This window comes from Eubalaena glacialis, chromosome 6, assembly GCF_028564815.1.
Source record: "Eubalaena glacialis isolate mEubGla1 chromosome 6, mEubGla1.1.hap2.+ XY, whole genome shotgun sequence".
NCBI classification, from domain to species: domain Eukaryota; kingdom Metazoa; phylum Chordata; class Mammalia; order Artiodactyla; family Balaenidae; genus Eubalaena; species Eubalaena glacialis.
Window position 1 is genome coordinate 31625628 of NC_083721.1, and position 27092 is coordinate 31652719.

At 33.0% G+C, this 27092-nt stretch overlaps 1 protein-coding gene across 5 annotated transcripts in view; it reads left to right on the forward strand.

The window, feature by feature from the left end:
- The window catches only part of ROBO2 (roundabout guidance receptor 2), a 572640-nt gene that overhangs the window by 437085 nt on the left and 108463 nt on the right, over nucleotides 1-27092 (forward strand). For all 5 annotated transcript variants that reach the window (XM_061194027.1, XM_061194028.1, XM_061194031.1 and 2 more), the window contains exons 6-7: nucleotides 12252-12379; nucleotides 16905-16916. In XM_061194027.1, the coding sequence (XP_061050010.1) occupies nucleotides 12252-12379; nucleotides 16905-16916 (140 nt within the window). The remainder of the gene's footprint in view (nucleotides 1-12251; nucleotides 12380-16904; nucleotides 16917-27092) is intronic.

The following is a 27092-nucleotide window of genomic DNA, read 5'->3' on the forward strand; positions in this document are numbered from 1 at the left end:
ATAATTTATAGTAAGATATCAATTATCTCAAAGGAATAATGAAAATCTTCAATGTAGACTAATAAAATATTATTTATATTTCATGAATTATTTCAAAAGTAACCACAGACATCAATCAAACATTTCTATGTGTTGATATCCCAGCATATTAAAAAAAATGAGTTTGCTCTCAAGAATTTGAGAAGGAAGGTAAGACTTTTAGAGGAAAGTATGAGATATAAAAACATTAATTATTAAATAAGGAAAATTATATACAGACTATGATGTACAAGACTCTTTAGGGTTTCAGAAAATAAAAGCTTCTCTAGTCCCATGTGACACTAGAAACGGGTCTGAAAGGAAGAATAGAACTTCTATAAGTGGAAAGAAGACTATTCCAGGAGATGGAAGCAGGATGAAAAAGCTCTGGTGGTGGAAAGTGTAGGCCAACAATTTGTGGTTCAGTTTCCCTGGAGCGTAGTGGAGTGGCACTTAAAGCCAGCAAGGTTAGTTGAGGCTTTATTATGAAAGCCTCTAATCCCAAGTGAAGTGTTTATACTGAACACACTGTGAAATGGGGATTCACTAAACACATTGAATAGAAATATATTCTTGTTTCTACGTTTAGAAAATTGATTCTTACATTTATATGTAGTGTAGCTTGGAGCAGAGAAAGTTTGGAGGTAGGCATACCTGGTAGGAACTTGTTTAAAAGCTAGTTAGTGGATTACATTGGAGTATTTCCTGTGAATACACCAACACGGATATTAATGCAAGTGGCAATACAAAGAAAAATGTGTTTTTTTTTTTTAATTAGAAATTGATTCTATGTCAGGGTTCATGGGAAAAGAAGGATTAAAAGTAATACTGAAGTTTATTCTGAGGTTGGGTGCCTGGATGAATGATGTTGTCCTTAATAAATAGAGAAGTCAAAAGATTTGTTTAACCTAAATCATTTTTAATCATATAATAATACCATATGTAACTGAATTCAAGTTAGAATTATTTGTGAGATACAAGAGTATTTTTTCTCTGAGTTAAGTGGAAAAAAGATTGCCAAATCAACTGTGATATGGCATCTCTGATAGATGATTTCTAATTTCAGAGATTTAAAATATGAAAAATGTGTATCTTAAAATTGATTAACTATGGGAGTAAAAGCTAATGTTTACAGATGTTTTACATGCAAGTAACTCATTTAATCAATCGTCACAATAGCCTCATGAAGTAAGTATTTTTATACTGTCTTTATTTTACAGTTGAAGGATCTGAGGAGCAAATTTCACTGGCAGACAGAGATTTAGATCGAAGCACTTTAGCCCTAAAGTATACTCTATTAACTACTACACTAAAATAATTTGTTTTAAAGAAAATTATATTAAGATAATAACAAAAACTATAATTTTTTGAGGGCCCACTGACTTCATGTTAGGCTGTTTCACATTTTATAATTGATCTTTCCAACAGCCTTGAAGTATGAATCCCCTCTTTTAACAAAGGAGGAAACTGAGGTTTAGAGCAAATAAACTACGTGCTCAAGATCACAGGACCTGTGGGTGGCAGAGCTGGAGTCCACGCCCAGGTCTCTCTGACATCATTATTGTAATTGTTTCTTTTTCTCCCAGACTCCCCAACTCCCTTTGCCATATTTGTCTTGATCTCAAATATCCAGTCCTACGTCTAACATGTGGAGCTCCCCAAATACACATTCAGTACGGTATAGTAGCTCTCAACTGGGGCCAGTTATGCTTCTCTCTTTCCTAGAGGGACATTTGGCAATGTCTGAAGGCATTTTTGATTGCTACATTTGGGGGATTAGGTGCTACTGTCATCTAGTATGGAGAGGCTAAGAATGCCACTAAACATCCTGTTACTATGCACAGGACAACTCCCACGGCAAAGAATAATCTGCCCAAAATGTCAATAGTGCTGAGGTTGAGAAACCCGATTTAGAGGAAACGATGAATCCGGGCCTTGCTCACTTGAATGCTGTTTTATTTGATTTTTATTTTTGTTTTTAATGTTAGGGCAAAAATAATAGAATATAGTTCAAAGAAATAGATTTCAAAGATAATAGTCTTTTCTTATTGCCTTAACTATGAAGGTTATACCAGTGAGATGGACAAATAATACCATGAATGGACTTGACATAAACATGTCATCATTTAACACAAGAAGAAGACCCTTTGGTTCACTAATGACTTGAAGTGAATGTATATTTTTGCATATTTTCTAGAACATATGAGGCAGGGAATTTTTCTTTTCATTTCTTGGTCATGAAATTGTTACTGAATTGATCAAACTAGTTGAGTAGCTTAATTAGAGAAGTGTCTGAGCCTTCATTTTCAAGTAGACCTACCAACCCACAAGTTCTGTGACACATTTAATGATAAGTGCTCCTATGTCATGTTGAATTTCTAAATTACTCCATAAGCACATTTCACAAGGAAGTTTCTATGGGCAGAAGGCAAGAAAAGAAAGCCTTCCGAACCTTCCATAGCACCGCCTAGAATGAACATCTCTCTGAGGACACAGAAGCCTCCCCTGCCCCTACTGCTCACTTTGAACACCTATGAAGGAGAATTCCTGGAGTTTGTCCATCAAATACTGCAAAGCCACTAAGTATGTGGCAAAGTTAAAAATCCATTTTATCCCAAACTTGCAGTCCCTTATTGCACAGAGTTCATTCCCAACTCAGAAGAGTGCAAGAAGAATGGGAGCTGCTAATCAAAAAGTCTGGTCTGAGCTGTGAGTTCTGTGGACTCTTGTGAATTTAATCTCTGAAGTCCTTTTCTAAAAGAACTTAAAGTTAAGATTAATTTCTCACCAAACACAAAACTGTGAGATATATCCACTTTTCCAAATCTGATATTGCAATTTCTAGTCCTATTGTAAAACCAAATTGTCTTGAATGCACTTATGCCAATAAAATAATTATTTCTAAATTGGAGGATAATTTAACCTGCTTCAACACTTAATTTGTTCCAACATTATCTCCTTAATTGTGATATATTTGCACTTTTTACCCTAAATTTTTCTGTTCTAATTAGTTAAAATAATAACTGCAATATTTTAAAAAGTATTTAAAAGTAATACATTTAAGGAGTTGCAGATATTATTTGAATAATCTGCTAAAGGTTAGTGAAAAAATTATCACAAAATGGTTGCATATTAAGGACAATCGTGAAAATAATTAAACATTCCTTTCTGTTATTATGAGCCAAAGGAAAATCCCAATATCTCTAGAATGGTTTGAACTTGATTTTATATGAGTGTGGAAGGAAGAGTACATGATTTTATAGATATATATATATATATATATATATATATATATACATACACACACACAATTACGTCAATACATAATTGAGGTTTTCCTAGGCAAATGCAACAGAAAGGCAGTGGGACAAGAAAAGTGAGGATACTGGCAAGCATCTTATGGGCCATGGAATCTAAGCAGGGTAGACAAACAAGTGTTGATGCAAAGGAGTGATAGAAATTGAGGAAGAGGTTCAGTTTGTAAACTGATTAAGAGAGTAGGAACCATCCAAGGTTATGGCAGGATCAGATATTTGAACTTCAGATTTCAAAGATGGAGCCATTCCAATTGAAGAAAAGTTCCAGGATCTTGCTATGGGACAATGGCAAAGGGAGATGGAGACAATATCTCTGAAAGAGGAGATGGTAGAGAAGTGAGAGGCAGCTACGGAAAATCTCACATGACATCTATTGGGCATTTACCATATGCTAGGTTCAGGTCTCAGCACTCTAAATGTATTAACTCATTTAATCCTTACAGCATCCCTGTGAAGTAGGTCCTTATTAAATGCCATCTTTGTCAAATGCAAAGAAATTCTAAAGGTTCCATTTGAAAACTGGATAACATAATTACTATTCAATGGGATAGGACTTTTTGGTTTTGCTTTTAAAAGTTTGCTTTGTTTGTTTTGAGGCTATGTAATTCTTTCCAAAAATATTTATTGAGTAACTGCTCCATGTCAGGCTCTGGGTATTATTTGGAATATCTGGGAAGATGTTCTCACTTTCACTCTTTCTCCACCCTTACACAAACCCACAGGGAAGAGCCAGATTTCCCTTAATGCATGGAGGTGAAGGTGAAAATCTGAGAAAGATAGAGGATCAAGAAGTTTTACAAATCAGTGAACAGGTAGCTCAGAAGGCACAGTGAAAAATTTTGTGAAGAGGACCACAAAAAAATTGTCCGAGGTTATACCAGAGGAGATAAAACTCACGGCAGAGGAGGTGAAAATGAGAGAATAGATAACAGGAGAAGACGGAAACTTGGATGGTGACCAAGGATACCAGGCTATGAACTTCACAGTTGTCCACAGATTTGCCAGGGGAGTTAATCCTTGGAGTCTCCGATGTCTGTCATAGGTGTAGAAGATGGGAGAGACAGGGGCTACTCAAAAGACAGCCATAGCCTCAGTGATTAAAACTTGGAGGCACTTTTAGTTGGGGTGAGCAGGGTGCTTTGGCCTTTCTGGAAGGGCTTGGCTGTAGTTTGGTTTAATTGCCCAGTCTCCAGAGATGGACTCTGCTTTCAAGATGGTCAATGTCTGGGATTCCCTGGCAGTCATTTGAGGCCTTGTCTTTTGGGCCTAGTTATCCTGTGATTTGAAATGTGCTCTGTGTTAACTATTGTTATATTCTTGTGGGTATTTTAGTTATCTTTTTTGTTTGCTTGTTTTCTCTTAGCGTTTTAGTTGGAAAACTCCTTACTCTCTCAGCTGTGCTAAAGAGAGACTAGAAGAGGGGTTTTCCATTGATGGGTCAAGCTTACAAGGGTAGAGCCACCTGTGATTGGGGTGAAGATAACGAGGATAGCATTTACGGAAAGCCAAAAAAGGATAAAATATTGTTTGGCTAATTAAGACAGAGTCAAGAATGCCATCATAGTTCAAGTTTCATTTTGGCTTTCTGTATAAGCTTCCAGAAGAGAACAGAAAGTTCTGTTTGGGGACCACTTTTCTCTTACTATTTCCCTATAAGTCTAATCTCCCAAGACTTTTGTTCCCAATGAATGTTATGTTAATTTTAATTTTTAAATGATATCTGTTCTTCATACTGCTCTTAAGTGCCCTGCCTAGTCTTGCTTACGACCGGAACCCTGCAAAAATAGATAAAGGTTCCTTCATCCAAACTGTAAACATTAGCCTGTGTTATAATTGTAGATAAAAAGAAGTATGTGACCCACGTAGGCTATAAAGTATAGAAAACTTTACTTGATATCCCTTTGCCAACAAAATAATGGCCTATTGTGTTCATTTTGGGGTCCCAGCTCTCAATTGTGATTTAAAAGCTCCACTTTAGGATACACCTTAAATATTATAGATTGAGAAAATATCACCTGGGATTTAGGCTACCAAGAAGTGCTTACATTAGTTTTAATAACAGTTTCAACTATTATCTGTGGAAGGATTTTGTTTGATAAATTGTGAGCAGAAAGATCGTTTTAGGAAAATTGATCCACTTTTCCTATTTTCAGCTGCCAAGCGTGAAAGAAGCAAAATATTTAAATTTCTCCAAGAAGGTTTATGTTTTATAGAAGGGTGCCTTGATTCGAAGTTGTGAGTTGCTAAAATGCACTCTTTTTGTGCAATTGAAAAACATCACTGAGTTCTAACTGGCTGCATCTCCATGTTCATTGTAATCCCTATAGTGGTATTGATTAGTTGATCTGTGTGTCTCTAATTATCAGTGAATGATTCCATGAGATTAATAAGTGATTTTTTTAATCTTAAAAATTCTTCTGTTGAAAACAAAGCAATAGACTTTGTAACATTTTCATGTAAAAGCTCCATAGTTAAATTTTCACTGAATTTGGAGCTACGGAATGCCTATTTTTGCAGACATTCCTTAATTTTCTGAAAGAATCTAAAAGGTGTAAGGTGATCTTCAGCTATTTTGATTGAGTGCAAGTATTTTGAAAACTGAAAACAAACTTTTCAAGTCTCCCTAAAAGGAAAGAAACATTTACTTGTGTAGATATTAAATATTTCCTGATTCAATTCATAGTTTTTACGATTGGCCAACTTAATGATTAATAAAGCAGATACATAATAAAATTTTAAGTGCTAATTCAAAACACTCATTCTAGAATTGGAGCCAGACATCCTATAATAAGAAGTAGTAGGTGATTTCAAAACTAAAAACGCTGAGAAAATAAATTTCCTTCCACGAAAAACAAAGGTGCTTTTGAGATGAGAACGGTCTTTCAGGAAGTTTTATTAGTGTAGAGACCTCACACAAGTCAAACAAGGCAATGAGATACAGGGACTTAAACTGAACGTGGTAAAATTCCAGTTCGTAATAGAAAACGTAGTATATTTTCTTTTGTCTTTTCTCCTCTCAAATTCTATAATTTAGGAGATTTGGAGGGGGTGGTCCCTAAGTTATCTTAGTTATATTCATAAAAGCCAGAAAATCATGAGAAGTTCCTACCCTAGAAGCTTAAGGTACATTGGGGATTGCAAAGTATGAGATATGTATAAAATGTGGTTATGTTATAAAATTTTGCCAGTTTTCAAAAATCTTGTTTGGTATTTTCAAAGTAAATTTAGATTTATAGGAACTCTTCCCACTAGCTGTGAGAGGTTTCTTTAGCAGGAAGAAATAAAATAGATTATCTCATTTAAATTTGGAAGTGATTTTAGCATATAGTATTCTGTTTCTTAAAATATCAGTAATATTTTCTCTTTTGACACACTTTTAAGATTATTTAAGGTCACACACAAACAGAACCTTGCATACAAACTGCTGTTTTAAGTATTAAAAGAAATGTATTTTGTTTTGTTTATTATTTAGCTGAACAGATGGTAATGGTTTGACACAATTTAGTTCCCTTTCTCTCTCTCTTTTTTTTTTTTTTTTCCTTTGGGAAAAAAACAACACAAAAACCAGAGCTTCTTTTCCCACTTTGTCACAGCTGGTTACCAATCAATCTCAATTCACGGTACAGTGATGATAGCACATGTTGTCCGGGGGCCAAATCTGATTGGGTTGCATTTTTCAGCAGTGTTTCATATCAGGAAAAAAAAAAAAAAAAGGTATCGTTATAGTGGGGACTGTCAGCACATGATTGTACAACTGTCATTAATCAAACCTGGCAACAACGACTGCATTTATACAAGTCTGAGACTGGCAGATTTCACAATCAAAATCACCCAGTTTCTGTTAAAATTTCCTCACCAGTAATGTTTTTTCATCTGTTTCTTTTTTTTTTTCTTATTTTTAATTAAAGTCAGACAATACCTCCTACATGTTGATCACATATAATATTATACCATGTTGGAAAACTAGTTGTTTTATACCAAAGTGTGCTCTAGTTACTAAAAATTTATTCTCCACTATGTAAAGAAGGCTAAGAGCAAATCAGGGAAAATTTTAGGTACATTAGATTGTTTAATAAAACAATAATTTTAAAGTATATATATATATATATCAGGAAACGCATTTATGACCCTCCTAGGATTACAGTTGGTTTTAGAGTAATACTGAGAAAAATATTGATAAAAGTTAGTTTCTGGAGTTTTTGAGACTCTGAACATAGAGTCTGATGCAGAAATACACACCTGCTCAAAGCACATGCACACAGAGCAATAAACACATCAAATGGAAAAGGTGTGTTGCTCTGTGTTAGAAAAATAAATGGACACTGATACACAGGACATCGATTTCAGTCTCTCTATAACTCGAGACAACAATCTCAGAATCTTCTTCTATAAAATGGTGTTTGGAAATAGACATTTTCTCTAAGTCATTTATTGTTGTGAAATTTATATGAATCTCAGTTATAAACTATAAAGATCTCTTTAAATATAAGGAACTATTATTTATAATTATTTATATTACTCAGTCAATATTTGCTTTCTAGGGAAAAATGAATGTTTCCCCAGTTATCCAATCTAGTAGTGTAAAGCATCAATGAGATTACTATTAAGCATGTACGAATTTATCCAGAAAAAAATACAAGAAATAAGGCCACAATTATTGGACCTGTGGAAATATTTGACATCTAATTTCTTGAGAAATATGTACTTTTAGGAAGCAAATTATTGTCTCAGAGACATCATGACCTGTAGAGAAAGCAGAGACTGGTAGTAGATACTCATGACAATTTTTCTCCTGACTATAATTGTCTCAATGTGTGTGGCCTTGGGAAAGGAACTTTGTCGTATTTTGCCTCAGCTTGCCTGAATGTGAAACTAGCAATGAGCCAAATATCTACTTCTTTCTGGGTTTTGAAGTCATTTAGACGAAATTTCTTTAAAACCAACCTTCAAATATCTTAAGTTTTTGCAGGTAAGAGCTAATTTGATCATAATTATAGGTTTATCATTTCTCTGATCTGAGTTGTATCTTATTGTGAAAATCGACAAAGGTACCATGACATGCTTCAGTCTCTTGGGTTGTGGGTACTGTCAGGGTTCAGGCTAGAGACTGGCACAGTGGTTCAGTCATGTTGGAAGGGACCGCAGTGTCTCCAGTTGTACAGTTCTATTAGACCCATGTAGGCAGTGTGATGAAGGAGAAAAACTGTGTACTTCGGCGGAAGACAGACTTTGATTTGAAAACCCAAATTTCTATGTGAAAGTGTCAAAATTTTAAATATCAGTTATTCCAATAATTTTAAAACATTAGTGAGCCAAAACACAAACACACACACGGATACACACACACCACTTGCTCTCATGCAGATTTCAGTCCACAAATGAGCAAACTGCAATTATGAGTTTATAGTATCCAGTGTAAATTTCTGTAGTCAGACCACAAGGCCTGAATTCTAACAACAACTCTGCCACTAAAAGCTTAATTGGCATGTTGACCATTTATTCATTGAACCCATTAAGGAAAACTTTATGAGAGTAGTTGCCATTTTGGTAGTATATCCCCTGCTTACTTTAATTTCCCTTTGTAGATTCATACATCACGATTTTTAAAAATTGAAACTTTATGCTTTCTTTTGGTAGAAAGTTGTAACCTCTGTAATATAATTGATGAAGAATGTTCCAGGAGATCTAGTTTTTAATATGGTCTAAACTTTTGCTACCAATGAATTCCCAGACTCTGAATAGCAAAGTATTATTTTTCTAATCTTAAAATTAGAACATTAGACTAGACTCAATATTTTTTCATTTTTTCCCTATGTCTCAGAATTTATAATCTGTTGGTTTCCTGGAATAACCAATTTCCATGTATTTTCTTATAATTGCATAATTAAATAGCCTTTTCCCCCCTCTTATCCTAAAGGTATTTTATTTAGGCTTCAAGTATTCTCCTTTAATATTGATAATTGGGGATGTTTTGAGTATTTCCATGTTTACTGATTCATATTCTTCATAGTTTTCTAGACTTAAATTATGTTTTTTGAAGTTATTGTTTTTACACGTGAAGAGTTCAAGTTCATGTATGTCACCTTTTCAATTTTTATGTCTCTAATTCCTTTCTTGATAAATAGGGGGTAAAATTGAACATAATATTCTGCTATGCCATATTTTATAAAAGTGTAAAAATAAACTATATAGTTTCAGGTTGAAGTTTATATGCCTAAAATTTCTAATTTTTTAAATAGGAGACATAATAACTTTACTCCTTACCTACCAGAATTGTTATGAGAATACATTAAAAAGTATATTTAAGAACACTATGCAAATGCATTTTTGTCATTATTTTATTTTAATAACACATGTGATTAGAAACCACCCTAGTTGCCAAAATAATGAGTTGATATTCTCAAAAGCATTGAACAAAGCACGAAGCTTTACTTTGTTCTCCTGTAGTCTTCACATTGTTTTAGATATTCTTCTAGAATTATTTCATTTATTTTTGTGCAGAGAGAGAGGGTTTTTTTCATGTTACTAACTTACAGAGGGAAATTTACAGTGATAATATGTAAATCAAAAGTCTAGATTACTAGTCAGGATTTGCTAACTTCTTTATTTTAGCTCTATCTCCATAGTAGCATTTATGTATTAATATTGTGAGTCTTAACATTTACAGTATTTTGTTTGATTTAACCTACATTTCAGAACTAACTGCTGATATATAAAACTAATAACACTACTTTGTTTCTTGCTATAGTATAGTTCCATATTTCATATTAGTTTACCTTTCAGTTCTGCATACAATTGTTTTACTAATAACCATGCTATGAAAGAACTATAGAAGAATTTTAAGAATTTCTTGGATGGTTCATCACTCATTCCGTAAGCATTCATTGAGCACATCCAAGATCTCAGGTGCTGTTTGGTAGGCTTCAGAGTATATAGTTTGGAACAAGAGAGAATCAATTATTGTTCTCATGGAGCATACATGCTCTTGGAAACTAGGAAGACAATAAACAAGCAAACAAAATTTGATAGAGGTGTGTGCTCTGAAGAAGATAAAAAGTACTAAAACTAACAAAAAATATGAAAACAAAGAATAAAAACAAGTAAAAGTAATTTTAAAATGTAACTGGTGGGTACAGGGCTACTTTACATTGTTTGGGCAAGAAGACATCTTTGAGGAAATATTTGGGTTATCTTGAAAGTCAAGAATGATCAGCAATGAAGACTGTAGGGGAAGGGAATCCCCTGAAGTTACAAGAGAAGTACAAAGACACAGTGGTAATTAGGTTGTTATGTTGAACAAGGGGAAAAGGGCCATGTTGTTAGAAGAGAGTGAACAAGAAGTTGGAGAGATTATTTAAAAATCTCAAAGACCAGAGTCTGTGCTCTTAACCACTTGGTTATGCTACTGGATGTTAAAAGCTCTGTGTTGGGGTTTTGGATATAGCAGTGAGTGAAGCAGACAGGATCTCTGCCTTTATCAAAATAGACAAATCAAAATGTGAGCAAGTGCAGAATGATTGGTGTAGCAATAAGTTTTTTTGTTTGCTTTGGGGGGTTGGTTTTGTTTTTTTGTTTGTTTTGTTTTGTTTTGTTCTGAGGAGAGAAGAATCATCATTTTCTAGTGTGGTAATGGATGGCTTCAAACAAGAGTAGTGGAAGATAAGGCTTCCCTCATGACTTAGGACATTGTAAATCAGCAGAAGTTTAACCCAAAACATGCGGACAGAAAAGTAACCACCATAACTGGAGGCTGGAGGAGCAAGGATAGTTACGTTTAGTTGGCGTGCTTGGTTCATAGACACTTGATTTCTGTCTTGCAGAGTTCTGTAAAACAGAACTTTTATTAGGTCCATGTCTCAGCTCGTAATAATGTTAAGCTGTGTTATTCTTTTATAACTAGCTAGAAGTAGAAGAAATCTGATTATAATAATCTTCAGTGCAAGCCTAAAAAGTTTTTTTTTGGTCCTAAAAGCAATAGGAAGTCACAGCTAGTTGTAAGCAGACAGAACCAATTAAAGTAATATTTTGGAAATATAGCTTTAACTGTGTGGTATGTATGAGGAGGACAGTCAGTGTGATCAACCAGAAGCTATTGCAACAATGTGTGTGTGAAATAACAAAGACCATCAGTGAAAATCAAGAAGAAAAATCAGATATGAAAAGAATGTAAAGATAACTTCTTCATTAATTTGTATCATTTCTTAGAATCTAGTAAGAGCATATTCTTATGCAAGCTCTTAAAAAATTCATGTTAAAATTTTAGAATTTTTTTCTGAACTAGTATGTTAGTGTACTTGTTAAAAAATAGAAGTGTGATGATAAATGTTTGTGAAAGAGCCGAGGACGTGCATTTCCAGAAATCACTCCAAGGCATGTTGATGTTTTAAAAGTTAATATTGCTAATTTAAAGAAGGATTACCCCTTCTTAATTCTTTTAGCCAATGTCTCTTTTGTCAGTTTGCCAACAAATAAGAGCATTTTCTCCTTTAATATATTTCAGCTCTATTATAGTCAAGGTGCCTAAAAAATAAATCATATATTTGAATGCAGTGTAACTTACAAAATATAACTCACCAAGAAACTGAAATATACAGTTTTCTTACTATCTAAGAGCTACCAAAAAAAGTCGAAGTGTTAATAATGCCTTTGACAGTTTTGATGCAGCCAGAGTTGTATACATATCTAAATTATCGGTAATTGATAATCAAGCAGCTAGAGATAAGATACAAAATTAATGATCTTATTAGCAGTACCTTTAATCTAAGCAATTGCACTTTATGGCTGAACGTTGTGTGTGTGTGTGTGTATGTTATTTTAGGTAAAATACAGTATAAAAGAGAAAAATGAAGGTGAATACTTAGTGTTATCTAAATATAATCAATGTTATTTAATAAAACCAATTCATATTCTACACAGGTATGACATCAAAGATGATTACACACTGAGAATTAAAAAGGCCATGAGTACAGATGAAGGCACATATATGTGTATTGCTGAGAATCGGGTTGGAAAAGTGGAAGCTTCTGCTACCCTCACAGTCCGAGGTAAGAGACTTAAGATGTGAAATACAATTGAACCAGCAGACTAATATTTGGTTAAATTGGTAAGTGAACTCACAATCAAAATAATAGCTTACACTGTTTTATTATTACATTAAAATGCCTAGATTTTGTGTCCTGTCTATTTTTAGTTGAAATAAAATTACTTTCAAATTTGGGTTTGAAGGGATGATCATTTGAAGTGATTAATTTTTATTTAATAAATAATAACTAATGTAGTTTAAAAGTAAATCTTAAAAATAGGAAAGATTTACACTAATCTTTTATGTTTCCAATGTTTTGAACTATTTACTGCTTTTAAATGTCACTAGTTTCAAAGATACTTGGTTTTCTGTTTACTAGATTGTCACTTTATACTAGTAGACTTTTTTTGAAATTCTTTTTTATTTCAGCATTCAAAAAGCAATCTGAAAAAGCTAACACTGCTTCCAAAGGTGAAAAATGGACACAAAGGAGCTCCCATGTTGAGAAAATCTGATTTAGAGAGTGATTTGTGAAGTTCATTCGCCTTAAAAAATTGCAATAGTCAGTGCCGCTCCTGTAATAACTTTCACTTTCTGGGTGTCATGCACTTTCTCAGTCATGGAATAATTTTCGTTTATAGACTCCCTGCAATTGCTTATAAGTGAAAGAAAGCATTACTTAACCCTACAGTGAGCTAGAATGAATTAACTATCTTCCTGGTGGTGCATGTTGATCCACATGAGTAGATTATATAGCCCAAGGTACCAAGTAGTACCAAGTACACAGCTACACTTACTCTCGCCAGGTAGATATTACCCATGGCATTGTTTACACTCACAGAACTTCAGAGATAGGCAAGTACATCCATTGCTCTGTCTTTCAGCCTTTCTTCCAGTACCTTAACTGATGCCTCCTCCTCCCATCCCTCGTGATAAGGAAGTTGGCTGCATGTTTATATCCATGTCTCACTTGCATCTCACCCTGTTTAGTCAGACCTCTTAGCCTTGTGCAGCTTTGCTTGCAGAAGTTTTCATAAGATTAGGAGAAAGTCTTGGAGGAATTTGGATTCACAAGAAGTGTGTCAGGGATTCTCAGACTGGTCCTCTAGCTGGTAAGAAAAATGATTTTTGCCAGATGTATGATTTGGGCATCATATCATTTAAAAAAAAAACCTTCCTCCAGGTAAATATTAGGAGACATTTACTCTGGATACCTAGAAAAAAAACTGGTGAGTTCCAGACTTCTCAATCACTTCATTCCTATTCCACTTAATCCATTTTTCCCCCATCCAGATATTCTAGTGTGGACTTGGATATAAAATAAACTTAGACAAAATTAGCAAGCTAGTTGCTTAAAAAGATTTTCATTCCTCGTTAGTTAACAGATCACAAAAAGCTATGATGATACACCAAATGAATATATATACTGATAATATATGATCAAAATCTGATTTGTAAGCCACTTTAGTATAGTTAACCTACATTTTCTGGTAGGTGATTATATATTTATGTATATTTGTTTGCTTTTATCTAGTCAGTCCTTTGCAAAAGCAATTCACTTGACCATAATTCCCCCAAAGTTTGTTTGTTTGTTTTTTCTAAAGTAAGTGGAAAAAGAAAATAAACAACTAACCAAGAAATGTTCCCCTCAAAAAAATATTTGCTGACTAAACAAATGGTGAGAAAATGCGAGGAGTTGTTTGTTTGTAGAAGCAGCAGGGTTCCTTTTATACTTGAATGCTTGGATGAATGAGATTTGAAGTGGTCTGTTTGCTTTAAGATCTTTCCCAGCTAATTGTTTTCATAATTTGTTGAAAGTTTCAGGTTTACCATTTCATTTAACAAAGCATGCTACTCCGGGATGGATGTTTGAAGCTAATTTACAAAACTAATAGAAAGAGTTGTTTGTTTTCAATAGGATTTTTTTTTTTAAATCAGCAAACCTTAATGGTCTCTCCCCTAATCTGTGTCCTGTAAATGGATTAGAGTGTTTAATCTATGTAGTATGCATTTCATCTAAGACTGAACCCTCAAAAACAGGGTTAAAGAATTAAAATCTCCATAATATAATAGAATGTGGAGTAAAAATTGTTTAAAAATACTTTTTACCATTAGGAAAAGCGGTTGGGATTTCTCATACTAAGAGGTTAACGGAAAAAAAAAAAAACATATTATCTACGGCTTATTTTTTTTACACTCATTTTTCTATGCACATAAATGAAATGTTCAGCCCTTCTCTGGATTGTTTTATTAGAACAGGGTCAACTGACCCAAGAGGCCACATCCATTTTCATCCATTTAATGCAGGGACACAGTTTAGTTTAATTTGCTGATTTTGAAAACATCCACCTGCTGGGTTTTTTTCAGGATGAAATGTTGCTATGTTACAAAGACAAGTTTTATTGTGATGTTTCTGCTAAAATTTTATCATGATATTCACTTTAGCCAATTTGGGAAAAGAAAAAGAAGTTTTATAATCACAATCTGAAACAGACTTACTCAGTTGTTTTCCACTTCAGAAATATGGTGAAAATAGAGTATAAAATTAAACTTAACAGCAAGTAGCTCCCTTTGCTGACTTGACAAACATAAAATTCGAAAGAAATATTGCTAGACAATAATAAGCCTCCTAGCATTTATATTCTAATCAAATATTTCATGATCTAATAGAACTTTTTTAAAGTGGCTCCAAAATGAGTGAACACAAACTGCATATTCGTAAACATATTTTTTTCCCATTTTTCAGTTGCTTAAATTGGCTTTGCATAAATCAAGCCTTCATTGGGAAAACTATCTTGGTTCTAGAGCAATAAAGCTTTAATTTTTTTGGAATTTTCCTAGACTAAGAAATATATTTTATTTCTTTAAAACAAGATTTCTCACCATGTTTTTTTCCTTTTCTCTCTTTACAATCATAGACTCAAAATGCCTTTTTGTTTCTAAAGGAAACATTATGTTTCAGATTCAGCTGGAGGTGGCACCTGAAAAATGCAAATTCAAAAGTGAAACACAAAGTACTTTTACTACTAGACATTGGCAAAATCAAGCGAAATCTCATCAGTTAGAATAAGGCACAACTTCATTATGTTAGTCTGTTGTTTTGTTCTTAGTTGTTATTTTTGTGCCCCCCCCCACAAAAAAAGAAAGAAATTATTGTGCATAGTTCAACTTACTTTCTCCCTCTTGCTATAGTAAACCCACTATAGACTGTAGGACACACTAGAATTTCACTAAGCCAGAATTTTCATTCAGCTGCTATAATTGCTTTAGTCTTCTTTGAGTTGTATTACCCCCCCTTTAATTGTGAATAATATTCTAAGACCATGAATCTCATAGAGAAGACACTCCAATATAGTTCCAAAGATTGCACAGAACTAGAATTGTGATGTATTTGTTGAGTGAATGAAGGTCTACAAATATGGTTTCAATGGCTATATCTATCTCACCATGCCAACAAGTCATCAAGACAAAACTACTCATAAGTTCGAGAGTTACATTGTGTTCACACTGGAGCTTTACCCACTGGGGTATGGGTGAAACACTTGTTTGCTGAATAAATTTATATTTTGAAATGTAAGATTTAATAAAAGTTCAAACGCTACTAAATCTATTTCTTCTTCATTTGAAAATGGAACCATATGTTTTATATTTGTCCATTGCTTTTATATAAAGTGGTTTACTATCTAAATTGATTTGGCATTATTCTTTTTAAAGAAAGTATTATTAAGCCCATGTGTGTCTCTTACAGTTTCTGTGCACTAAAAAAGGGGGCAGTCTATGACAACTGATTTTAGTGATTGAAAGTTATAGAATAATAAAAAAAAATAATAATTTGTTGAAGCAGCAGTTTGAAAGCCATTCTCAGTATGAACAAGAATCTATTTGTCAGTCATTGTTTCCTGCCCTCCGCCAAAAAAAGAAAATAGCTTAACAGTAGTTAGAGAGCTACTCAGTTGAAATCTCTAAGGATGTTCCAACCTATCTGTTATATTTTCATCTACCCTGTCCACGGATGAAAAGTGATGTGATCTTAACTTATTACTGGCTGAAACGCAGCGTCAGGGGCTTTTCTGTAGTCCTTGTAATGGTTCTGACTAACCATGCTTAAAATCCAATTGCTATTTAAATCAGACAGCAAGGCCTTCTTTTATTGACATGACATTTGCTAGTCTGTGACTTGAATAGTTATATTCATCAGGTTCTTAACTTTGGGGTAACACAAGGCTGTTTAACTCTAAAAAGATCTTTGAAATAATAACTATAGTAAATGATGATGACAATAAGACCTTATGTAAAGTATCTCTCAAATTGCTTAGAGTTAATCTCGGTGTGCAAAGTAATTATTTTCTTAGAGTTCTATTTATAATTACGTTCAGTTTTTATCAAGCTAGGAAATCCTGTTCATACTTGAATAATGAGACTAAAAATCACCCTACTGTCCATACTTAAATGTAACATTACACATCATGCATTCTGATAATTTTCTTTTCTTTCTTTTTTTTAAATTTCTTTTTTATGTTCTCACCACACCATTGTAATGTCTACAGCTCGCCCTGTTGGTAAGTAGCCATCCTTCTATCCATTTCGCATGGCTTTGTACAATGCTTCATAGTTCATGCATAGTAGGATATGACTGAATGAAATACATTTGTTCACCCCTGTTAAAATATTACTTGAGGGACTGTCTGCTGTAAAAGTTGCTCCTAACTTTTTCATCACTTTACTAAACCATTTTGTAGTGGCTTTTTGCTACTTAGCAATTAATAGGTAACAATTTTCTTGTAAAAGAATATATGAATGATGAATATTATAATCTTCTAACTTTTCTTGAGAAAAATACAATACTTCCTTTTTCTTGTGTGTATAAAATATTCAATTATTAGTTATGTTTGATATTCATTAATATAAAAGATTATGAACTAAATTAAGAAGTTCTATTATTTTATGCACTTTCATTTTAAGCTGCTTAGAGTCTCCGCTCTGTAAGGGTGTTTTTTACTGCTGCATACTTATTATCTGCATGCCTACTTAAAATTTAGTAGAATGCTTCAAGTTACTGTAAGTTGATGCTTACACTAAGAGGAAAAGGGAAGGATGAGCCGTGTTCTTTGGCATGAAAAGTTGTTTGAATATATCTTATTCTTCATTTGGCTTTGCAAAACTGAAGTTAACAGCTTGCGCTTGCAGTAATTTAAGTGGTAATTATTTGTAAACAAAAATAAAATATTTTCCAATGTATTGATAAACTTTCTGCATCTCTTTTAAAGTTTTGCTTAACCTACCAAGAAATGTGTTTGAATAAAAGAAATCTTGGTAATTGTGTTATAAGTAAATAAATAGATATATGCATAAATGGATGGGTGGGTGAATGAATAAATTAATTTAGTACATTGCTTCTTTAATATACCAAGAGATACTTTAATAAGTTATTCAATTTGACACAGCTTTATAAATGGTCCACCTAACTTCAAAAGCTTTCTTATTATACTGGCTTGACATTGTTGACATTTGATGTATAGTCATCCAGACTCATAACATTTTTCCCCTGTTGGTTGAAACATTCACAAACATTATTGTTATGTAATGTACTCTTATATGGATAGCAAATACAATAAATAGAACTTTGGCTTCCCAATCTGAATTTCTGCTCTGCCATTTCTGAGCAGTACTTCCTTTGTCAGTTATTCAACATCCCTAATCCCTAATCACTTCCTCTATAAAATGGAGAGAAAAGCCCTGACGTATCAAAACTGCTATAGGAATGAATTGAGTTCAAAATTGATCATATATGTGAAAAAGTTTTGTATGCCAACATTTGTTAACACATTCCTAGTTTCTGAGACATGCATTATTTCACATTTCAATATTTTTGAAGTATACTTGTGGCTTATGATCAATTTGAACATAAACTGCAGGCATTTTTTCTTAAAACACAATTATTAAATTGATCATGCTTTTTACAATTAATGCTGTTAGAAAATTAAAGAATATACTATAGTTTTTAATTTTTTTGCATTTGTAAGAATTCATATTAATAATAACTTTACATATCTATGGTATGACATCTAAAATTAAGAAGTAAATGGGAAAGAATAAGATAATAACTTCATAAATTAACAGGAAAAATCACATTTAAATTATAAATCTTTATATATAGAAGCCTTATGCCGATAAACCATGACCGCTTGATTTGTATTATTCCACAAGCTCCCGGAATATAGGACAATATGTTAATAATTTCCAATATATTAAAACTCATGAATAAAAAAAACCTTGTTTAGAAAATGTGATATACACAGAGTATTGAGATATATTTGTCGCCTACAAGGCATTTCACAAGTTATTTCTGTCTTTTATTCTTTTTTGAAATGATTTCTTAAATTCCCATTGGACTGGAACTAAAGAATAGCTTCTTGACACATTGTACTTCATTCTGGGAAAGTCTGTCATTTCATAAATCTTTCTTAAATGGCTTATGACAGTGCTCAGAAATATGAAGAACTATACTTTAAACTTGACAACTACTATTAATTTGGGAAACTGAATGTTTGATATGCTCATATTGGATCACCAAAGAAGAGACTGATAATGAGGAAATTAGCCTGCTTTTTCTTTGCATCAACTTTTTACATCAATTTTAATTCAGGAAGTATAGATATGCCAACTTTTGTTGTAAGGTGAGAAGCTAAAAATTAAGTAAAATCATGAATTAAATATTCAAATAATAGAAAACTACATTAATATTTGTTACTAGACTAAAAGTTTTTTAACTTTGAAGCTCTTAGCAATAGCATAATCAGCATTCTACAAAGTAGAAACCACAGAAGGGGGAGAAAAATCCATCTTTTGATTCTAGTATAAATAATGTGAAGAACTATGTACCAACTATGTAAAATTTAGAGAAAGTTCAAGGGGTAGTTCCTGTCTAAAGCTTTTAAAAGAAAATTAGAAATATATGCATATTCTGGAATACTTACAGATTCAGAAACCAATCACTACATTACATACCAGATGAAACTTGATTGTCTGTGTGGAAAGCCAATTTAGAAATCATTTTAAACCACCAAACTGGATGACTCTTATAAGCTGCATTTGAGTCAAAGAATTGGAAACTCTATGCAATTTACAGTTGGAATAAACACCTTCTTGCCTGTACTTTTGAGAGTGTAAGAAAACTTTGGATTTTGAGGATCATCAATGTGGGAAGTCCTACTGAAAGCAAACAATCACATACTTGCCAATGGAGCAAAGTAGTCTCCAGATTTCACTTCCTCATCTGCAATGTCATCAACACCTCAGAAAGAGTCCTGGAATCTAAGTTCCCTAGTTGCTCTTTACCACAAAATCTAGACAAATGCCACTTTGATCATTAAAAATCTACCATCCCTTCTTGTGGTTTTGACTTTTTACTGTTCCAAAGGCATTCTTTATATGAGAGCAAAAGTACATCCTAGGACAGAGTTAAGTCTGAATGCTGAAATATTCATTTGTTTGTTTGGAAGACTCTTTTGATGAGGGAACTGACAGAAGAAAAGGATCTAAATAGAAATAAATATCTTGCTTCCTATACCCATCTGTCTTACTTTCTATTGGAAGTCTTTCCCAAGCTTAAAAATAAAAAAGAACATCTATTTTGGAGATGGGCAACACATTTTTTCCTAGCAGCAACTCAAAACATAATGAGTAATTTGGAAAAGGACCGTCAAATCTACCAGCTGCCTTGCTTGTGAAGCTGAGGCCTGCTCCATTTTGTGTCATGTATACCATATGCTAGATGGTGATTGCCTCCAGTATGGAAACTAAAAACTGAGTATATCAGGTGAAACTCATTTAAAATATCAAAAACAAATTGACAATACACAACTTTATGGAAACTTCCAATTATTTCCTAATTTAGTAAATCAAAAGTATGTTTCTTTTTATGGAATATAATTGGCCACATAAGAGTGTATAAGTATTGAGAAATATACATGTTTTTGGCAAAATTCCCATCTTTTATTATTATTATTATTTTAAAGAAGCAGCCACTATTCTAAACAGAAACCTATAGGGACATATTTTTTCAATCTTTTAACTGTTTAAACACAAAAATTAACATATCTTCATTTTAGAAAGTTTTCTTTTGAGTTGAAGTGGAGTTTTTTTTATAACATGCTCTGTTGCATTTTATTGAGGCCACCAAAAGATCCAATAAAAAGTGAGTGACTGAAAAAATTCATTCAGGAAAAAATAGAAATCAGATAATGCTTTAAAAATAATGCAACTGGTATTTTCAACACCCCTACCCTCCACCCCACCTTGAAATTTGGAAAATTTAATGTGCTGGATTATAATTCAACTTAATATTGGAAATATTACAGTTTTTTAAAAATCAGAAACTAGGTGGATATTATATACGAATCCTTTCATGTCTAGATCCACTTTTGTGCAAAAGGCATCCTGAGGGTATCTTGGAAGGAAACCTATACTTTTATTCTCTTCAGCCTTTCTTCTTTGGGCAAGGTGTTACCCCATGACCTGAGGTGATTGATCATCTCTCTCCTAGGAGCCCTTGATGTTTCCTACACCTGGCGCTAATTAGCTACTTTATGCAATGTCCCATTTAATTTTTATTAAGCATCACGTTTTTCATTGCTCCATATGTTTTGATTAAATTGTAGGTTAAAAAATGCATTGTATTTTGTCTTGTATATTCTAACAGCGTTCCCATAATGTGAAACTTTTAAAATATCTTTAGCTAATACTAATTTTTCAAGTGAAAAACAAGTAGTGGTTACTTCTCATGCTTGGCTGGTTTTAGTCACTGACTTAATTCTTTTGGAAGCACCTTGTGTGTTTGACAATGTCTGTTCAATGCCTCTAATTTGAAAGGTAGGTATAAAATTATTGAGTCATACTTTCTTTTCTCAGACTTTGGTGAAAATGTTTTATTGTTTTTGTATTGAATGGTACTGTAGGGAAGTACAAGGCTTACAGAATATTTTTATCCTCAGCTGGGATACCCTTTTATGAATACAAATATGAATACCAATGTATTCCCTTCTTCCATGACTTTGCTGGGTTATACCTTGGGCCTGATCACCCTGTGTCTAATGTTCCTAGGACAGCACAACCCCTAGAATCTGCAGATTCATCCTTTAATTTACTCTATTTCAAAATGGTTTCTTCTGTTTTATCTCTGAATACTTTTTCTGTCTTACTTCTTTTTCTCAAATACATCAGTTATATTGGCTTTCCTTTGTCTGAGTTCCATATTTGTTAACTTCTCTATAATAATTTTGAAGTCATCATTCTTTCACATTGTATTATTTCTTAATGCCTATTTATCACCTTCCTAACTTTTTCAATTGCAGTTATCATTTTTTCTTATTTCTAAAATATATTTCTTAATTTACTTTAACTTTTTGTTCACTTCCTTGATAAGCTTGAACAAAGTATTCTTCTTCACTTGTGTTTTAACGCCTTTACCCCTTTTTGAGATTTTTGTTTGTTTGTTTCTTTTTTAAAGAGAGGCCCTGTTGTACATAATTCTATTTAGACTATGGACAACTGTTTATTCTAAAGTATTTCTGTGTTCCGTTGGGTTATTTTTGGACGATATAAATGCTTTATCTCCCTTTGATTAATTGATTATGATCTTTTCTGTCATTAATTAGTAAGTAATTAGTTAATATACAGTTTGCTTTATTTTATTTTACGTAGATCCTGTTTTAGTCCCTATTTGATTATTAATCATCTAGTTAACTGCTGAAAACTAGGGTTTACATGTTTGGAGAAGAGAAAGTGAAAAGTATCAGGGTCATTCAGTAACCTCTACTTGGACTCTTATCTGGAATATTTTTTCAAAAAACATGTTATTTTCTCCTTGGTAAGCTAGTGATTCTAGTAATACACAGCACACCACTTTATGTTACAAGCTCTCTGTATTCCATAGGAAACACTCTTCATCTTCCTTCATACTGCCTGCTTTGTAATGAAGATGGTTTTTAGGTATTCTAGTTTTCTACTGCTGCATAACACGTTACCACAAATTGAACGACTTAAACAGCACCCGTTTCTTAGGCCGCAGTTCTGTAGATCAGAAGTCCAACCAGGCTCAACTCGGTCCTCTTTTTAGCACCTCACTGGCTAAATCAAGATGTCGATCAGGCTGAGCGCTTCTCCGGAGACTCTCCAGAAGAATCTACTTCAGAATTCATGCAGGTTGTTGGCAGTATTGAGTGCTTTATGGTTGTAGGATTGAAGTCCCCATTTCCTTGTTGGCTGCCAGCCAGAAGTTGCTCACAGTTCACTTGCTAACCTTTGCACATGGCTGCCACAGCCTTCAAAGTCAGCAGTGATCCCTTGAATCCTTCAGGGGCTTTGCTTTGTATCTCTCTCACTTCCCAGTCTGCTATCAGCTAGAGAAAATTCCCTGGTTGAAAGGTCTTATGTGATTGGGTTAGACCCCTAAACTAATCTTAAGGTCCCTAAGACCTATCTTAAGGTCAACTGATTAGTTACCTTAATTACATCTGCAGAATCCCTTTTGTCACATAACATAACATAACCATGGGAGTAACTCCATGAAGGGAAGGTCATGGGGGCCCCCTTAAATTTTCGCCATCCATAGTAGGCTTGGCTTTTTCTTTCCTTCAATACCTTCTCTCCAGACTTCTTAATTTTAGTTGGTTATCTGCAAAGTCATGTCTCATATTTCCCAAGTCTCCTTCTTGACTCTAGATCTCCTTTCTTTCTATCAAAGGATCATGGAATGGGCTCTCACAGTATTGACAGAAAATTTTTGTGAAATTGGCATTGATAGAGGATTGTGGATGGGGCTAGCTGTTGCTCACCTTGCATCCTCATTTTCCTCCGGATATGACCTGTTTGGCAGGGGTACTTCACAATTTGTGGTTTGAGGCAATGGTAGTTTTTCCATATTATTCATTTATTTTGTTATGTTCAATAGAGGAAGCTGGAGCAATAAGCCTTTACTCCATTACTCATTAATTTTGGGGTCTATCCAAATGAAAATAAAATAAACACTAAATTTGTTAACTTAGTAGTTAAAAGTACTATAAATATCAAATATCACAATAATGCAAATGTTCTGGCTAGAAACAGTATTATGAGATTAGTATTAAGAGATTTCACTGGCTATTGCCAGAAAGAAATAGCATCAATATTTTAGTCACACCTTCTTAGAAAGTAAAAATTTTCACTTTTATAAGTTATAATAACTTGGTGACAGAAAGATATCATATCTATTTACATATGTATATACTGTAAAATATATATCATGATGTGCATTACACCTAAATATTATATGCATGACATTTGAATTACTGCACTACTTATATAAACATATTAAATGTCACTCAAGGGAATAGTACATAATTAGAATCATTAAAAATATATAAACTACCAAATTAAATTAAATTTTGAGTTAAAATACGTCTGAAAGCTTTTTTAAATCTCTTATGGCAAACATGGCTTCCCAGATTGACTGAGGCTATTATTTTCATCTCCCCTACAAAACTATTAGCTCTTTGTCAGTAAATACATTGTTGTATTTATCTTTCTGCTGCCTCTAGGTCTAGCATAACATTTACATGTGGGAGGGGCACGCCAAATGTTGGTTCAGTTAATTGATACACACATATGCATACATAGGTAATACTTGCCTAGAAAATGTTTATGCAAGCAGTTTTAAATAGTGCTATAAAAAGATTAAGCAACATTAATGGTAACAGGCCAATCATATAGTCCCCATTCTGCTAGTAGGAGATAAAACGCAACAGAAAAGAAGGCACTAATGAGTTAGGATGGTGCCTTACTAAGCGTGTAATTAATGTTATTAAGAAACATTGCAGTTGCATATTAAAATTCCGTTAACTAAGCAGCCCTTCAGCTTCAGTACATTTGTTCCTTGCTTGCAAGTTTCCCCCCTTTTTTTTTCTGATTGGCATCTTCATGCAGTCTTTTTCTAAAAAAATGAGATAATGGGATGTGATCAGCCTTTGTGGTTTAGCTAGAGTGCTGACATGACGGTTCTGGCAAGTTGACAGGTTAAGTGAGTGAAAATGGATGTCTTGTCTCACCATTTACATGAAGAGCCATTTTTAAGCTATAGTTTTCCCTCCTCACCTCCACACTTACAACCTCTTCTACCCACAATACTGAGAACTCTAGTTTTCCCAGTTAGTATCTGGAGAGGGTTTTTTTCACCACTACTTGAACTACTTTTCTTCTGCTGGTGAAAATGAGATCTTTTTCAAAAATAATGTAAATGTTGCCTCATTTAATGATTCATTAGTTTTTAAATTAATAGTATTTTCCTTGAAAATTAACAGTCCCTTAAAGAAAACAAAATTTTATTATTTTATTTTCTACTCAGTATTTTAGTTCGGAAAGCAAAGTAGAGAAGCAAAGCTAGATTGGTGAAGGACAGTATAATATGGGAAAATGTGATTTACAATTCAGAATTTGTTTAAATTTAATTTTTTTCTTAATTTGTAACTTGTAGAATTCAAAAGTTTATGAAATGTGCATGTTAGATTTCAGAATGATTTCCTATAGTTACATGATTTTCTGTACTTGCCTATAATTTAAGTGCAAATCTGAAATATAATAAAATCTAAAATGATCTGTAAACATATCCAACTTAGTTACTTTATTAGTTAGCTATTTCATTTATTACAATATAGAAATATTTAATACCATTAGAGGATTAAGTTGGACTTGCTAAAGCCAGTAAAGACCATTTACACAGAAAAATACATGGTTCCACCAATATAATCCTTCAGTTTAACAAACAGACTTACCTGCTTTTCTAAAGGTGTCAGTGAAGCCAGGTGATGGTAATGGTGCATTGGTGCAGTCTGGAAAGCTTCTATCTCTAACATAATGCATGTATTTTTCCCTCTGTGAGGAACAACCTCACACCCTTCCTTTCTTACCTACTTAATCTCAAAAGAACAAATCTCTCTCTCGCTCTCTCTTTTTCTCTTTCAATGCTTTCCCCAACTGTTGGAGACAGACTGAGTCAAGTTACTCTCGTAATGGTGGGACATCCTGTATTACAGCAATTACCATGTTCATCATGTTGTGTCATGCTTGATTGTTTGCATGTGAGTTTCCTCTGGTAGGCGGTAAGTTCCAGAGAACAGAGATTTTAGTACTCTTAGACCCTGACACCATATAAAACCAGTAAATGTTTGCTTAAAATAATTAAACGCTATTATGAGTTAAAGTGCCAACAAACATCTGAATTCATTTCTAGTACAAATTTGTAATAATAAATTATTTTTATATTTATTTAATAATTTATTATTAAATAATAATAATAAATTGTATTTATTTATTATTTTTTCCAGTAATATGTTGCCTTAAAAAAATTAAGGTCAAATATGGCTATGTGATGAATTGGGAGATTGGGATTGACATGTATACACTAATATGTATAAAATAGATAACTAATAAGAACCTGCTGTATAAAAAATAAATAAAATAAAATTCAAAAATTAAAAAAAAGTTGGCTATGTGGTGGAGCTGTTTATTATAACACTCTTTTTATATGCTTGCAGTGAGATCTAAATGTGCAGGGTATTTTGAACCAAATGAGGTTATCCTTTTCAAAGGCATTCTATTTATTCTAGATAATTGTAGAATTATTTCATTTTTTATATTTACATTGCTCATTATCAAGGAGAAGCATACTATCTGTGACTATACATTAAAGAACATGGTTTTAATCACTATCACAAAACATACACATACTTTTCTGTGTGTATGTCACATTATCACCAAAACTCAGTACCTTTGACCCTCTTTGGAATTGCTTTCCCAGTTATTATAAATGTCGATTTAGAAGGCCACTTACATTATTTTATAGTTATACTATATAACACACTTGACTAGCTTCATGGCCTACTTTAGTCATCAGACTTTGGACAAACATGAGTTACTTTTAGTTTTCAATATTATATGAACCTTCAAAAATTAGTCTTCCCACAGTCAATAAATTCCACAACAGTGGTTAAAAAATATAAAGAGTATAGCTGCAAAATTGCAACACGTCTTTACTCATACAAGGATTGAATGCAGTTTGTACATGCGAGGGCTCTCATAGGTGGAGAGTAGAATATGAAATCTAAATAGATGAAGAATCTAAAGATTTTGATTCATTTCAGTCATTTTATTTTTTTGACCACTATACTTTCCATATTTATGAAAACAACAGACTATTTAGTAGTTTTACTTTTTCATTTTGACATTAAGAAAGCATATATATATATATAACATATATATTGAGAGAGAGATTATTAGATTATTGTTGAAAAAAGGTATAGATATTGGTTTTTGTTATGGAATAAGAATTTTTAATATTAGTTAGAAGTAAGGTACTGGCTGAGAAAGAAATCACAGCACTCATCCAGAAGAGTTATTGCCATGGACTCAGTAAGAAAATGATTAATTGGAAAGGTAGGTAATTTAGCAATTTGATCGTTTATATTCCTGAAAAATAGTGGCAAATGAACAAACTGTGATTAAATGGGGTTTATAAAAATGATCATTTTATATCCTATATCCGTAAGTTATATTTTTCATTATAAATTCGTTACTTCCTCTGAAATGGATTATGTGTTAATAAGTTTCAAATCAAATATTTTTATGACATTATACATTTTCAGTATTATTAACAGAAATTCTTTTGAAATCAAGTGAAGTGTTAAATAGTAAAAATTAAATAG